At 47.1% G+C, this 13,930-nt stretch overlaps 6 protein-coding genes across 6 annotated transcripts; 5 read left to right on the top strand and 1 right to left on the bottom strand.

Moving 5' to 3' along the window:
• The first annotated feature begins 2,704 nt into the window (after positions 1-2,704).
• B0J16DRAFT_281294 (uncharacterized protein) lies at positions 2,705-4,069 on the top strand. The gene is made up of 3 exons (XM_046123936.1): positions 2,705-3,049; positions 3,102-3,507; positions 3,555-4,069. Exons 1-3 carry the CDS (start codon positions 2,755-2,757, stop codon positions 3,973-3,975), a joined length of 1,122 nt encoding a protein of 373 aa, XP_045985680.1. The 5' UTR covers positions 2,705-2,754; the 3' UTR covers positions 3,976-4,069.
• Positions 4,070-4,731: 662 nt separating this feature from the next.
• Positions 4,732-5,687, top strand: B0J16DRAFT_299065 (uncharacterized protein). The gene is made up of 2 exons (XM_046124522.1): positions 4,732-4,959; positions 5,010-5,687. The coding sequence occupies exons 1-2, from the start codon at positions 4,887-4,889 to the stop codon at positions 5,609-5,611; spliced, it is 675 nt and encodes a 224-aa protein (XP_045985679.1). The 5' UTR covers positions 4,732-4,886; the 3' UTR covers positions 5,612-5,687.
• Positions 5,688-5,809: 122 nt separating this feature from the next.
• On the bottom strand, positions 5,810-6,437 carry B0J16DRAFT_393784 (uncharacterized protein; the record flags this gene model as incomplete). The annotated part of the gene is made up of 3 exons (XM_046132084.1): positions 5,810-5,974; positions 6,024-6,332; positions 6,378-6,437. The coding sequence occupies 3 exons, from the start codon at positions 6,435-6,437 to the stop codon at positions 5,810-5,812; spliced, it is 534 nt and encodes a 177-aa protein (XP_045985678.1).
• Positions 6,438-7,693: 1,256 nt separating this feature from the next.
• B0J16DRAFT_360692 (cytochrome P450) lies at positions 7,694-9,285 on the top strand (the record flags this gene model as incomplete). The annotated part of the gene is made up of 3 exons (XM_046129719.1): positions 7,694-8,287; positions 8,334-8,944; positions 8,995-9,285. 3 exons carry the CDS (start codon positions 7,694-7,696, stop codon positions 9,257-9,259), a joined length of 1,470 nt encoding a protein of 489 aa, XP_045985677.1. The 3' UTR covers positions 9,260-9,285.
• Positions 9,286-9,542: 257 nt separating this feature from the next.
• On the top strand, positions 9,543-11,388 carry B0J16DRAFT_281287 (glycoside hydrolase superfamily; the record flags this gene model as incomplete). The annotated part of the gene is made up of 1 exon (XM_046123935.1): positions 9,543-11,388. A coding segment is annotated over exon 1 (1,770 nt), but the record flags the coding sequence as incomplete, so codon positions are not given.
• Positions 11,389-12,102: 714 nt separating this feature from the next.
• B0J16DRAFT_393778 (general substrate transporter) lies at positions 12,103-13,913 on the top strand (the record flags this gene model as incomplete). Its single annotated transcript, XM_046132083.1, has 6 exons — positions 12,103-12,257; positions 12,305-12,545; positions 12,592-12,901; positions 12,946-13,482; positions 13,526-13,620; positions 13,665-13,913. 6 exons carry the CDS (start codon positions 12,103-12,105, stop codon positions 13,911-13,913), a joined length of 1,587 nt encoding a protein of 528 aa, XP_045985675.1.
• Positions 13,914-13,930: the final 17 nt, after the last annotated feature.

Here is a 13,930-nt window from a genome sequence, read left to right as displayed (position 1 = left end):
GCAATTTCTGTTACCTCAACGGTAGGCCTATGCAAGGATTTAATCTTTACTATTGACAACAGATAATAATTGTGAAATTACTGGCAAATTCCTTTTAACAATGGAAGCACAGCCTGTTAATTTCTCACGTGCGATCTCGCACATAAATAAGTAATCAATGCCCATCATATCTAGAACAGGAACCATGGACCCGCAGTGTCATTTAAGGGTGATCCACATGAGGCTACAAGATCGGTAAAGTATGCTAGTCTGGGTTAGAACTAGTCTTGGCAGACTTCCATGCAGGGCAATGACTAGGATAAAAACACCGACGGAGAAGATTGACCGGATTTTTGGTACCCGAGAAGCCATTACTAAGAGAAAGACAGAGGGAGACAGGGGTTTGGGGGATGTCATTGTGGCGAGCAATGATGGTGCTGGGAGATGACTGTGGCTGACATCTAGCCAATGCCAAGTAAACGTACCAGTATAACCAATTGTGCGACAGTAAGACATGTTGCAGAAAGAGATCGGAACCTGAAAATAAAACCCTGCACAAAACGTTTAACGATTCAACCGTCATCTGTGCGGTGCAGCATTCCGATGATCATCTGTGCGTGCGGAATATCGATCTCATCGTGCGGAAACATAAGATACGAAGATCTGTAGATTTGCATCGCCCGGCAAATCCCTTTCCCGACATGTCGGTACGAGAGATCGTCATTGAAGACTAGGACCGGGGTTGTTCGGAAGTCAAAGCGTAGGAGGAGTCTCCGCGGAGAACTAAGCATATTTGGACTCTAGCTCAAACTCTGAGTCTCAGAGCTACGAGACGCAGGCAGAACACGCGTCTGCCACGTTTTTGTTTTCATTTCTGGAAGGACAGCCTTACGGTTTGCTGTCAGTTTCTCGTCAGTCTTTATTTCCTTCTTTTGTTGTCCTGCAATTGGAAGGTGGAAATTCATAGTGAAGGATTGGGGGAACAACGCTAATTACCGGCTGACGGACCGAGAACGTCTACTGAGTCATGTCTCGGTACGTACTGACCGTTGGTTTCAACACCAACAACGCCAAGATTTCCAGTGAAAATAAGACTTTTCTCGGCATCAGAAATCAGCTCATGGCGTTTATGCATGTTGTCTGTGCAATCCGGGGATAAGGTTTTGCCTCAGTTATGACGCTTCGGTTTCAACGGGTTTGTCTCATGGAATACTCGATCTCTCAATGTCTCAGAAAATGCCTTGTCTCTTGTTGTCTCATATGAGTTTACAATTATCCTGTATCAGTCGCATTAATTGTTTCCTTGTCGGAGATATTTTCACAGGAGAGGAGAAACTATTTCCAATTGTAAGTAAGAATTAACGAGTCGAGATAGGATCGTCGCGCCGTAATCCTTCGGAGTTTGCCAAGTTCAGCCACAGCACCGGTAGCCCTACGGCAGTCTCGGCATTCATGCTTGTGCTATCAATGCTCTGTTCGGTTAGATACCAATCTCACAAGTCCAGGGGGTTACAGGGTATTCTCAGCCTCCAGCTGTCCTGTTTATTTTCAGTGACTAATATGTAAGCCTCAGAATTCTTTAGCGCTGTGTTGTAAATTGTAGTGGCTGCAACGGATTTGATGGTTGTGCGGGTGTTTCAGAATTCCCGTCACATGCATTCCAACATTCTAGACGATTGCAAGTTAAAGTCAATTTGATGTAGAATATCGGTTTGTTGGAAACTTGTTGTTTCTCAATCTGACTCGGCAGTGAGGCCTCAATAAGATCTGCGTTGTACTATGGAGAACAGATCGATCGTGGTCATTTGTGACTGATTCTACCCAAGACACTAGCCTATCAAAAAAAGGGGCCCGAAGATCTGGACGGAGGCTTGGCCTATCGGGGAACTGACTCGGTGGGTCTACACCGACTGATCAACATTCAGGTTTCAATGAGAGAGCCTGTTGGTTCGTGAATCTTGGTTGGGCACTGACTCTTTGATGGGAGGGTTGAGAGGCTGAAACGGTTATGCCCAGCTTCGCCGGTTTCCCAAGTTCACCAACTTTGAGGAGTGATATTAATAAGATGCACCTGACTCTGATTGGTATACGCCAAGGAAGATTCCTTCCAGGTAATTAACCCGACATGTAAATTGTACCAACATACGAAGAACACGTTAATAACTAACTAGAAAGCAAAGATTCCACAGTTAATCCACTGGTGACAGGACCCTTGAAGTGTCAACCAAACCACTTCTTCGTAAAAAGGATCTTGGCAAGCGTTGCACACAACACGGATCGAAAGCCGGAGACGTGTAAAATCTTCACGACTCAGGGGCGCCTCCAAATAGAGTTTGCTAGGCGTTTGTCCATCTCGTCTGGTGTCATCTCTAGCCTCCAGTGGCAGAGCACCAAGTGGACAACCTCGCGATACCATCCCCTCTTAGCTCTAGACTCAATCTCAGCTGGTACACTAACAGTATCGTGCCACTAAACCTCATCTGGTGATTAACCACGCAGCCACGCCACTGATTCGAGAACACTGCAAATTGGAAATGCCATGAGCTTTTTTAAAAGATCGGCAGTTTGAAGCTAGTTCACTAGTCGATGAAGAAAAACAGGGGTCATGCTAGAAGGAATATGCAGTGTTCTGCAGATTCTGTGGTCCAGGCTACTGTCTTATTATATCCTTCATGCACTCCGCCAAATCCTCTTCCCGGTTCATCCACATTCCTTGTCTTTCCTTTTTCATTCTCTATTTCGACCTACCTCTTCGGTGGTCAACTCAACGCGACAATGCCAGGAGATCACAGGGGCTTCCTCGTGCCCGACACCTACGTCGACGACCTTCCCAATGACACCGACATGAACATCGCCTCCATCGCCTGGGGTTTATCCCTGGGCATCACGGTTTTCAACATCGCCAAGGCCGTTCGACAAACGCAATCATCGTGGCAGCGTAGAAAGAAGATTACCAGTTATGTCGCTCTCCTCTGGGCTGAGATCATCTCGAGTTTCCTACTGGGTATTATGTGTTGGTTTTATCTGAGGGGAAATATCGAGCCTAGCATGCAGTTCTTTTTCTTCATTAGTAAGTACCTATGCCTCCAAGTACAGTGATGATGTTGTGCTAACGATTGCAGTCGTCTGGTGGTCTACCCAAGTCCAATGTCTCATCCAAATCATCATCAACCGAGTTTCCCTATTAATGGTCGTCCGATCCAACGGTACAAAACTCAAATGGCTCTGCTTCCTCATCTTGTTCGCCATCAACATCAGCGTTTTCTGTATCTGGGTTCCCGCTCGACTCCAGATTAGCGAAAAGTACATCCACCTGAACGACATCTGGGATCGATGCGAAAAGGTTATCTTCGCTCTCATGGACGCTGTCCTCAATTTTTATTTCATCTACATCGTCAAGCAGCGCCTTGTCGCCAACGGTCTTCAGAAGTATACTCGTCTGTATCAGATGAATATGTTTTTGTGTGGTATCTCTATCGCTTTGGACATTCTTCTTATCTGCATGATGTCTCTTCCCAACGGTTTTGTGTAAGTCAATCCAACTCGAAAGTGCCTACCAATGCTAATTCTTGTAGTTACATTCAATTCCACCCTCTCGTCTATCTTCTCAAACTCCACATCGAAATGAACATGGCAGATCTAATCGGCAAGGTCGTCCGAGCCGGTAACAACGATAACCGCGGCGGAAACGACTACAGCTCGCGATCCCGAACAACCGGCGCCTCTCGCGCCCACGGCACACGCTTCGGCAACACTCTCGCCAGCGCCCATCACCGAACACACATCGAGCTTGGAGAAGATGATGAGTACGAGCTTAGGGAGCGTGAGAAGATTGAGGGTATCAAGAAGACCGTCGTTACCAAGATTGTGCATACGGGTGAGCAGAAGCAGATGGATGATAGTGATTCCACGGTTGAGGACCATAACAATGATGTTGCTGCTAGTGAAGCTAGCTCGACTAAGCATCTTCATCAGCGCAAGTATAGCGTTGTCTAGAATTATTTTACTACAAAATACCTTACGGCGAGGGTGTATACCCCTAAGCCAGAAACTTTATATAGATTTTCTTTTAATGTATAATGACGACCAGATGGACTCGTTAATCTTTCTTCAGTGGCTCTTCTACATCGTGATACTGCATACAGATGGCACTCCTTTGTTACACTTTGCATTATCGGCTCTATGGTCTAGACCGTGTTCGACTGCCAAGATCAACCGGGCCTCTGTAATCTAATCTTTATCTCGGCGGATCTAGGACAACCAATATCCAACCTCGGATTGTCCCGTATAGATCCACCGAAAACCCCTCACAACGATTCAAGTCTTCAGTGGCGTACAGTCCACTGAACTCTATTGCAGTTCAACTCTTCATTTGGTTAAGCCTTGGCGGCCGCTACACTTGGAACTTATCTAACGTCGTATTCTGGACAGGGTATACCCTCCTTTACATGACTCTTGTACCCGTGTGATCCGCGCACTCCGATCTCGACCCGAGACTAGTCTCGTTACATCGGCCAAGCGTCCTTGAGCTCTGATTGGTGGATTGAGATACGCCTTTGCGCTGGAATACGCTGCTTACTTATCTCGTTACCCTATACACGGGCGCAATGCAGCGTATTCACAGCCTCAGCCTCGAGATAAACGACAGCAAGCAGGAATAAGTCATCAATGCAGGAGGCTGTGACCAAGGCAGTTCTTTTAATACGCAGAATTGGAGTTCAAACAATGTGACGATTGTATGCGGCCTCATCACACATCGAGATGATCACTCTCGTATAAAAGCGGCTGCCAGACGATAACAATGACAACCAATTCACTTTTACATCGTCACAATCTCTCAACCATAACTCCCGATAGCTCCCTACATACCTGCAAAACTTTTCCCATATAAGAATACATCACATACAATGGGCCTTTTCAAATCATCAGATGTTTCCACAGAGTGTGAAAAGAGCGCTCGGATTCTCAAAAGCTTCATCGGTACGTACCTCAGCCCACTTTACCCATGCCATATCGAACTAACAAAACAGACAAAAACAAAATCCCATCAAACGTCATCGCCAATGCAAAAGGTCTCGCAATCTTCACCGGCTTCCGAGCCGGAATGTACTTTGCTGGCGCAGGTGGCTCAGGCATAGTGATCGCCCGCCTTCCAAACGGTACATGGTCATCTCCCTCCGCCTTCTCCGTCCGCAGCGGTAGTGTCGGTCTCGTCTACGGCATCGATGTATACGACTGTATTTGCGTTCTCAACACCACCGAAGCCGTGGATGTTTACAAAAAGGCCGAAGTCAACCTTGGTGGTGCTGTTGCACTTGCTGCAGGACCGCTAGGTGGGAACGTTAATGTCGGTGATGTCAAGCCTGTTTGGACGTACACGAAGTCTAGAGGTGTTTATGGTGGGTTGACTGTTGATGGGACTGTAATCAAGGAGAAGAAGGATGTTAATGCTGGGCTCTATGGGAGGGAAGTTTCTTCGGAGGAGATTCTGGAGGGCCAGGTGCAGGCTGGGTGGGATGTGAGGGTCCAGGAGCTTTTTGAGGTTGTCAAGATTGCTGAGGGAAAGAGTGCCGATACGAAAGTGTTGGAAGGGATCAGTGGAGAGCCCACTCCTGGAGACTTGACTAAATAGTCTTAAGCCTCGATGTGTTAGTGCTATATGAATCATCAAAGCTGTTCCTGTACATAGATATATAGACTGGTCGGAGGAAGTTGGGATTTGAAGATGAGAGGATTTATATTTGAATCTCATGACGTCGATCTCGTGGTTCTGTCGTAGGGCGCGCACTGCATGACTGACCATAAGATTTCCACTGTTCAAGCTCTGTCTTTAAATGGTGGATTTGTTGTAGAACTCCAATTTCCGGTCTGTTCCTGGTCCAATTAGACTTGTAGCGAGACCACCTCCTCTTGCATTGCCTACACTCTCTTTCCAGTCGTTCATGATCCCATCCTGATCCAAAGCTCGGCCACAAAGACTTGCGATAAAACAGTCCTGGTTGCAGTCAAAATTGGTTGCGACCCATTTAACAGCCTCCAAGAACCCACCGGGCAATATAGTATTGGGCAACCCATAATACAAAAAGCACAAACAGAACCGGAAGCAGCAAGAGATAAAAACCGATCAGAATGGCGTCCTCCAGATGAATTTTAACCATCTTTCCGATCGACCGCCGATAATGGTAATCGCGAGGACCTCGGCTGAAAATGTGCGGGAAAAGATTCCAGAAACTATGCGAATGGCCAGCGGCAGTGCATAGTCGACGCGCAGTGTGGTAGACATCAACTATCAGGAGTGCGATGATGGCGACAAGGAAGATAGTTGCTGAGACGATGGCTTGTGTCGCCGGCTTCTAATATGTTAGCAGAAGGGCAGAAGTGAATACTGATGGACTTACACTATGCCAGAATCGAGATAGATAGAATGATGCGAGGCTGGGCGGTATTTCCCGTTTCATCGTGGGCGATCGAGGAGGAGTATGTTGAATTAAACCTGGTCGGATGACAAAAAGAGAGGTCTCATTTTGCGGATTAAATGAACAAATACAAACTTTCGTGGGCAAAGGTCACAGGCACTGATAAAAATCTGCCGTCATCAAAAATCCCTAAAACTTAGATAAGAACAGGTTCTCGAACAAACTCTCGAATTTCAGCTTGTGATTCGTTGGAGACATCTACATTAATCACTGAACCTTTCATCATCCACGTATCAAAAACCTGTGACACAACGAACAGAGTTGAAGCCATGACTGTCCGTGTGGACTCTAATTCGTTGATGTTTCAGCCCTGCAAAAATGTCTTACCAGGCTCTAGAGGGCACTTTTCTTGGTCCAATGCTCACAAATATTGACCTCCGGAAGCATCAAGCCTCCACGTGCGCTTAATACCCTCATCTGAGACTTCTCGATGAGGCGACAATGAGCTAAGAAATGGTGAGTTGGGACGCAACAATACATGCTCTCTTTTGTCAGGGATAAGCTAATTGCTACATTGACCGGCAGGAGCTGTAACAAGCTGGCTTGAGAGAGAGCGCTCCCTGGACATCAAAGTAAGACTACTAATTGGAAGGCTTGCTCGTCGGAAGGCAGCAAATGGAAGAGAACACAGTCGTTATGCTAAATCACGCCAAAGAGCAAGAGCAGGAATGGACGAATATCGGTGGGTTGCTTGATGAAGGTTGGTTGGTCGTTGGAATATATGTTAGTGGCATCTGTCTCGGGATGTGGGGGTCACATGTTTCAAGTCGCTCCACTACAACTCAACAGCAGTACGGAGAGTTTAACATCCCCGAATTGCATGATCTAGCATCGGCAATTCTATGGACTGATTTAACAAGAGAATTGCAAGTGCATTTATCATGATGTTATTTTTATATCATTGTATCTTTAAATGTCCCCCATCAACCTGTACAGCTTCAATCAATCAACACATTTATATTTCATCTAAGTTGAACAGCTTTGAGAGAGGCGCTACCTGAACCCTAGTTGTAATGTATCATCAATTAAAATTGGTGCTTCGACCGTTGGACACGACATTTTAAAAGCCGATTTGATGCCGGACAGCGATGCCGTGCCGTGCCGGACTTCCCAGAAACTCCGGTCGGCTGTGGTGACCCCCACAGTCCCGAACCCCACATGAGAGTCCGGCCGTATAAACACATCGAACTGCCAACCTTCAGATGATCAATCACTCATGATCATCTCAATGGTAGAAAATGACTCTTATCACCTATCCTGGTACGCCATTACTGGCAGGCATCTTCCTCCTCCTCACAGCAGCCTACACCCTCATAACCTCCCTGTCCTCACCCCTCCGGCATATCCCAGGGCCCTGGTACACCCACATAACCCACCTCATCCTAAAATATCACGTGGTGACCGGCAACCGCATTCACTACATCCATGCACTTCACAAACAGTACGGTCCCATCGTACGCATCTCTCCTCAAGAAGTAGCCATAAGCGACCCAGACTCTGTCTCCGCAATTCACAAAATCGGCGCCGGTTTCCTCAAATCACCTTGGTACGATGGGATTACTCCCGGGAGAGAATCTGGTATCTTTGCTATGCGTGATCCGCATTTGCATTCTGCACGGAGAAGGCTTTTTGCGAGGGCTTTTAGTGTGAGTTCGCTTTTGGCGAATTGGGAGCCTGAGATTAGAGAAAAGACTGGGCTGGCGGTTGAGAAGATTAAGCAGGATGCGATGGGTGCTGGGGCGGATGTGTTCAAGTGGTGGACGCTTATGACTACGGATGTCATTGCTCATTTGTCATTTGGGGAGTCATTCCATATGCTGGAACAGGGAAAGGTAAGGAGACTCTATAAGTCTAACAAATATTTACTGACGCTGGCAGCAAACGCCTTACATTGATTCCATCCAGCTTGCCCTGATCCACAGCGGTATCAGAAGCGAACTATCATGGGTCTACCCATTTCTCAAATTCATTCCTTCACAAAGTCTAAAGAAGCTCTTGAACGCCGACAATGTTGTCTACGACCATGGTGCCGTGGCAGTTCGCAACATGCAAACAGCTATGAGCAGAGCTAATTTGTTCAGTCAAATGGCAGCTGAAGCTGACGGGCAAGAAAAGACCACTCTCACCGAATCAAGCGTTCAATGTGAGGCGGGAAATCTCATTATCGCTGGGTCTGATACAACGGCCGTTACACTTACGTACCTTGTCTGGGCTGTTCTTAAACATCCCCAACTACAAGAACGGTTGGAGCAGGAAGTTGCACAGTTTAGTGGTGAGTTGAGTTTTGAAGAGCTTAAGAACGCGCCTATTCTGAATAGTGTTATTGAAGAGACACTACGCTTATACGGTGCTGCGCCGGGTTCTCTTCCTCGCATTGTTCCTAGCAAGGGCGCTACACTAAGCGGACATTATCTTCCGGCCGGTACAGTCGTCAGCACACAAGCATACACAACCCACCGCGACGAAAATGTCTTCTCAAACGCAACTATGTATATAACCCCAACCCCCCACCTCACGCCTCTTTAAACTAACTAGCCAGATTTGACGGGTACCGATTCATGGACAAGTCCAGTATAACACCTGCACAAAAAGCTGCAATGTCCCCATTCGGCGCTGGATCAAGGATTTGTATTGGAATGCACTTGGCTTGGATGGAGTTGAGACTTGGAGCAGCTTTGTTCTTTCGGGAGTGTCGGGGTGTTAGACTTGGCGTGGATATGACTGATGATATGATGGATATGGAGAATCACTTTTTGATTGCACCCAAGGCTCATAAGTGTATCGTCAAGCAGCAGGCTGCATAAAACAAGATATTCAACTCTGTACTAGATCGTTGGTTTACCCGTTCCTTATCCGAGCTTCAGTTAGCCAAACCATCCTGCGGAACAGATTCACCCCACACTTACAAGGATCACAACCCCTCGTGATGCATATCAATCCACTTTCGCGATCACCCAATGACGACTGCATGTCAAATTGCCTCGGGCAATATCCGTACGATGCATCGGTCCTTGTAATCTGCATAGAATGAATGTCCTCGGAGACATGTCCGATTTACTTTGTAGAATGCCCTCACAATTAAAAGCGACTTCACCATCGCTCGTGACTGCCTGACTCCGCGACAGATGTTGAATCAAACAAACTTTTATTTTAACTCATCACCATGCTTAAACCACAAGCCAATGCTCATCGAGACCTTGTCTCTCTAGATGGAGTCTGGAACTTCACTCTGGAAGACAAATCATGGGAACGCTGGATTCCACCCACGCTTCAAGTCCCCGTTCCAGCAAGCTACAACGACATTTTCATCGACCCAGACATCCGGAACCATGTCGGCTGGGTCTACTACCAACGCAGTTTCACCGTCCCCTCGACATGGTCCCAGCAGCGATATTTCCTTCGCTTTGACGCTGCAACCCACAAAGGTCGCATTTACATAAACGATCAATTTGCTGCTGAACATGTGGGTGGTTATACCCCGTTCGAAGTCGATATCACGGAAATTGTTGAGCCGGGTTGTAAGGTAAGGCTTACAGTCGGTGTGAACAATGAGTTGGATTGGCATACAATTCCACCTGGAAGGATTGAGACGCTTGACAGTGGGAAGAAGAAACAGCATTACCAGCATGACTTTTTTAATTATGCTGGTCTCGCAAGATCGGTGTGGCTGTGTAGTGTGCCGAGGGTATTCATCGATGATGCTACTGTTGTGACGAGGGTGGAAGAAACGACTGGTTTTGTGGATTTTGTAATCTCTACCAACGCGCCTCTGGAGGGTCACTCACTCAGCATAACCCTGGCTGATAAAGAGAATATTGAAGTTACACACTCCTCCGGAAGAAAAGGCTCATTGACAGTTCCATCGCCTCATCTTTGGCAACCTGGCGCAGCATATCTTTACCAGCTCAAGGCCGAAATCATCTGTCCCGATGGCTCCGTCGTCGACACCTACGAACTACCTGTCGGAATACGCACCGTCAAAGTCTCAGGCAACAAGTTCCTCATCAATGGAAAACCATTCTACTTCACAGGCTTCGGCAAACACGAAGACACGCCCATCCGCGGTAAAGGCCACGATCCAGCATACATGATCCACGACTTTCAACTAATAAAGTGGATGGGCGCCAATTCCTTCAGGACATCTCACTACCCATACGCTGAGGAGGTGCTTGAGTATGCAGATCGTCATGGGATTGTGGTCATCAATGAGACTGCCGCTGTGGGTCTCAATCTGACTATCGTCGCTGGACTGTTCGGACAGAAGCCCACGCCTACGTTCTCGCCCGACACGATGAATGACAAGACGCAGACGGCTCATGAGCAGGCTATTCGGGAACTCATTGCGAGGGACAAGAATCATCCTTGTTGTGTTATGTGGACTATTGCGAATGAGCCGGCTGCTAGTGAACATGGTGTACGCGAGTACATGGAGCCTCTGGTCACTTTGGCAAAGGAACTGGATCCTACTCGTCCGGTGTGCTTCGCAAATGAAAACCAAGCAAACATCCACACTGATCTAATCGCAGATCTTTTCGACGTAATTTGCCTCAACAGATACTACGGCTGGTACATCCACACAGGAGACCTTGAAGCAGCAGAAAAAGGCCTAGAAGAATGTCTCGTCAGCTGGGCAGGCAAATACAACAAGCCCATTATAATGACGGAGTACGGAGCCGACACACTAGCTGGGCTACACACAGTTGGAGACGTTCCTTGGAGTGAAGAATATCAGAGTAGGGTGCTGGAAATGTCACATCGCGTGTTTGATAGGGTGGATAGTGTTGTTGGAGAGCATGTTTGGAATTTTGCTGATTTTCAGACGCCTTCTACGTTTATTTTTAGGGTTGATGGGAATAAGAAGGGGGTTTTTACGAGGGATCGGAGACCGAAGGGGGCTGTGCAGGTTTTGAAGAAGAGATGGACTGAGATGGTGCAGAAGCAATCTTTAGGGTAGTTAAAGACGAGAAGTTAGCAATGAAAGAAACTTCCATGACGATGTGCTGTAACCTTTGGCCTCTTTCCATCAACATCTTGCTCTAGATGGTAGGATGTTTTTGAACGTACCATTGGCAGTGCTCTGTATGTCAAACTTGGACCAAACCCTTGGGAATTCGGCGAGAAGGCCCTCAAACCCAACGACTCGATACTTCCGCGGTTTTTCCTACGAAGTTTCGGAGAGCACTCCGTTGTTAAACTTCCATCGCGTGACACGCAGCTCCTACTCAGTCTTTTGTCCATAGTTGATCTTCACCATTCTGGGCTGCCTTGAACCTTTGTTTAACCACGGCTTTCCCGAAATTTCACCGTGTATAGGAAATACTTCACGATGTCGGTGACACTAAACTTTTGCTGGACAACGCCGTTGGCCAACGCTGCTATAACCAAGCTTTGCATCCATGTCATGGTAACATTGACGCTAGTTCGAGGTCACATTTTACAACTTCCCCGCATTCTCCAGGTGTCACTCGATTCGCGGGGTCTGGGGTACAGGGATGGTTTGCGAGTCATGTATCAAAGTAACTTCAGCTTGAATAGGTTCTCTCGGAGTGATGGCCGAGCCAGTAATGTATATAATTAACGTCAATATGCTTCGTCGATCTTCAACCGCTCATTGAACTGTAGATACACTATCTATCTGGCATCCAAAATGTCTAAAGCTGAAGTTATGGATGTGGTACACGATGAGAAGGGAACGCACAATGCCGTCCCAACATCAGCATTCGCAACTCTGACTCGAGCCCAATGTGTCAAGAAATTCTGGCGCCTTTACATCACCGGTCTTGGAGTATCTCTAGCTGGAATGTACGTGCACTAACCCCCGACTCGAATACCTTCTCTAACAACTCTAGGTACGCTGGATACGCAAACTCGGTTATAGGAAGTATTGTCGCCAACGAAGGTTTTATCACCTACTTCGCAACAGTCAAAGACCCCGAAACCGGTAACCCCGCTCTTAATGCTCAGCACATCTCTCTCTGGTCTGCTTGTTACTTTGTTACGTCTATCTTGATCCAGTGTATTGCGCCTATTACTGCAGACAAGTTCGGTCGAAAGTTCAATATGTGGGGTGTTACGTTCTTCCTTACACTGGTGAGTTCATCCATACCCGTGTTCAACATCATGCTTATGTGGTTAGTCTATCGTGATTCAGATCATTGCACCGAACTGGTGGACCCTTCTTATTGCTCGGTTGGTCGCCGGTTGTGCAGGCGGCATGATGGGTACTTCGGTCATGGTCTACATGTCTGAAGTCGCACTGCCGCAATTTAGAGGTGCTCTGCTTGGCAGCTTCTCTCTCGCCTTCGCCCTGGGACAAGTCTTTCTTGCCATCGCCCTCAAGATCCTTGAAGATACGAATCCGATGGCTTTCAGACGTATATTCTACTCCGAGTTTGTCTTTACAGGTCTTTGGCTTTTTCCAATGCTGTATCTCCCTGAAACACCATGTAAGTACAGTCATTAATTCAATGGCCTTATCTGACATTCGCAGCTTGGTATGCTTCCAAGGGTAGACACGATGAAGGCAAAAAGGCACTGCGTCGGTTGGTTGGGAATGTCAAAGACTACGATGTCGACCGTGAATACTCAGTCCTCCAGTACGAAATGGAAGAATCGTCATCTACAGCCAAAGGCGAGAATTCGGATTGGAAAGCCCTCTTCACGAACAAGATCAACATGAAGCGCGCCATCATATCGACTCTTCCGTTTACATTCCAGAATGTAGTTGGAGTTCCACTCATGTTCGGATACACGACCTACTTCTTCCAACTCGCCGGTGTTGACGATCCCTTCTTAGGTAATATGGTCAAACAGATGGTCCTTGTTGTGGGTATCATCATTGCCTTCTATACAGTCGACAAGGTCGGACGGAGAACGTTGGTGATTTATGGCGGTGCTGCTATGGCGACGATCTGCTTTGTTGTAGGTGGGCTTGGTTTCATGAAGCAGACTAGTGCTTCGGGGATGGCTTTGGTGGCGCTTTGTTCTCTTTGGGCTTTTGTTTATGCAAATACTCTTGCACCGATTGGTATGTTGAAAGTACTATTATTATTCTCGACTAACTTCCCCAGGTTGGATCAGTTTAGTCGAAATCTCGAGTCCGAGTCTACGAGCAAAGACCACCTCCATCGCCGTTACTATCCAATACGCCACTGGTATCTTATTTGTAAGTGCGACCCTTCTAGCTAAGGCATCTCCTAACAGGACTAGAACTACACCGTGCCTCTCATGCTATCTTATCAGAATGCTGGCTGGGGTCAAAAGATCGGACTCTTCTTCGGCGGTATCACCTTGGTATATTTGATTCCTTGTATCCTTATGTTCCCGGAGACAAAGGGTCGGACATATCATGAGCTGGATGAACTATTTGAACGACGTGTTCCTGCTTGGAAGTTTGCGTCTACTAAGACATCTCATCAGGAAGAGCTCGAGGTGAGGGCTTCTGAGGGAAAGGTTTGATGAATTATATGCAGGCC

This window comes from Fusarium flagelliforme, assembly GCF_020744385.1.
Source record: "Fusarium flagelliforme strain FIESC 12 MPI-CAGE-AA-0113 chromosome Unknown B0J16scaffold_2, whole genome shotgun sequence".
In the NCBI taxonomy this organism is placed as follows: Eukaryota; Fungi; Ascomycota; class Sordariomycetes; order Hypocreales; family Nectriaceae; genus Fusarium; species Fusarium flagelliforme.
Note: the sequence above shows the minus strand (reverse complement) of the source record. Positions and strands in the feature narration are given on the sequence as shown.

Coding starts and splice junctions, on each gene's coding strand:
- B0J16DRAFT_281294 (XM_046123936.1), top strand. CDS start 2,755: ATGCCAGGAGATCACAGGGGCTTCCTCGTGCCCGACACCTACGTCGAC. Junction 3,050..3,101: donor GCAGTTCTTTTTCTTCATTA/GTAAGTACCTAT, acceptor TAACGATTGCAG/TCGTCTGGTGGTCTACCCAA. Junction 3,508..3,554: donor TCTCTTCCCAACGGTTTTGT/GTAAGTCAATCC, acceptor TAATTCTTGTAG/TTACATTCAATTCCACCCTC.
- B0J16DRAFT_299065 (XM_046124522.1), top strand. CDS start 4,887: ATGGGCCTTTTCAAATCATCAGATGTTTCCACAGAGTGTGAAAAGAGC. Junction 4,960..5,009: donor GATTCTCAAAAGCTTCATCG/GTACGTACCTCA, acceptor CTAACAAAACAG/ACAAAAACAAAATCCCATCA.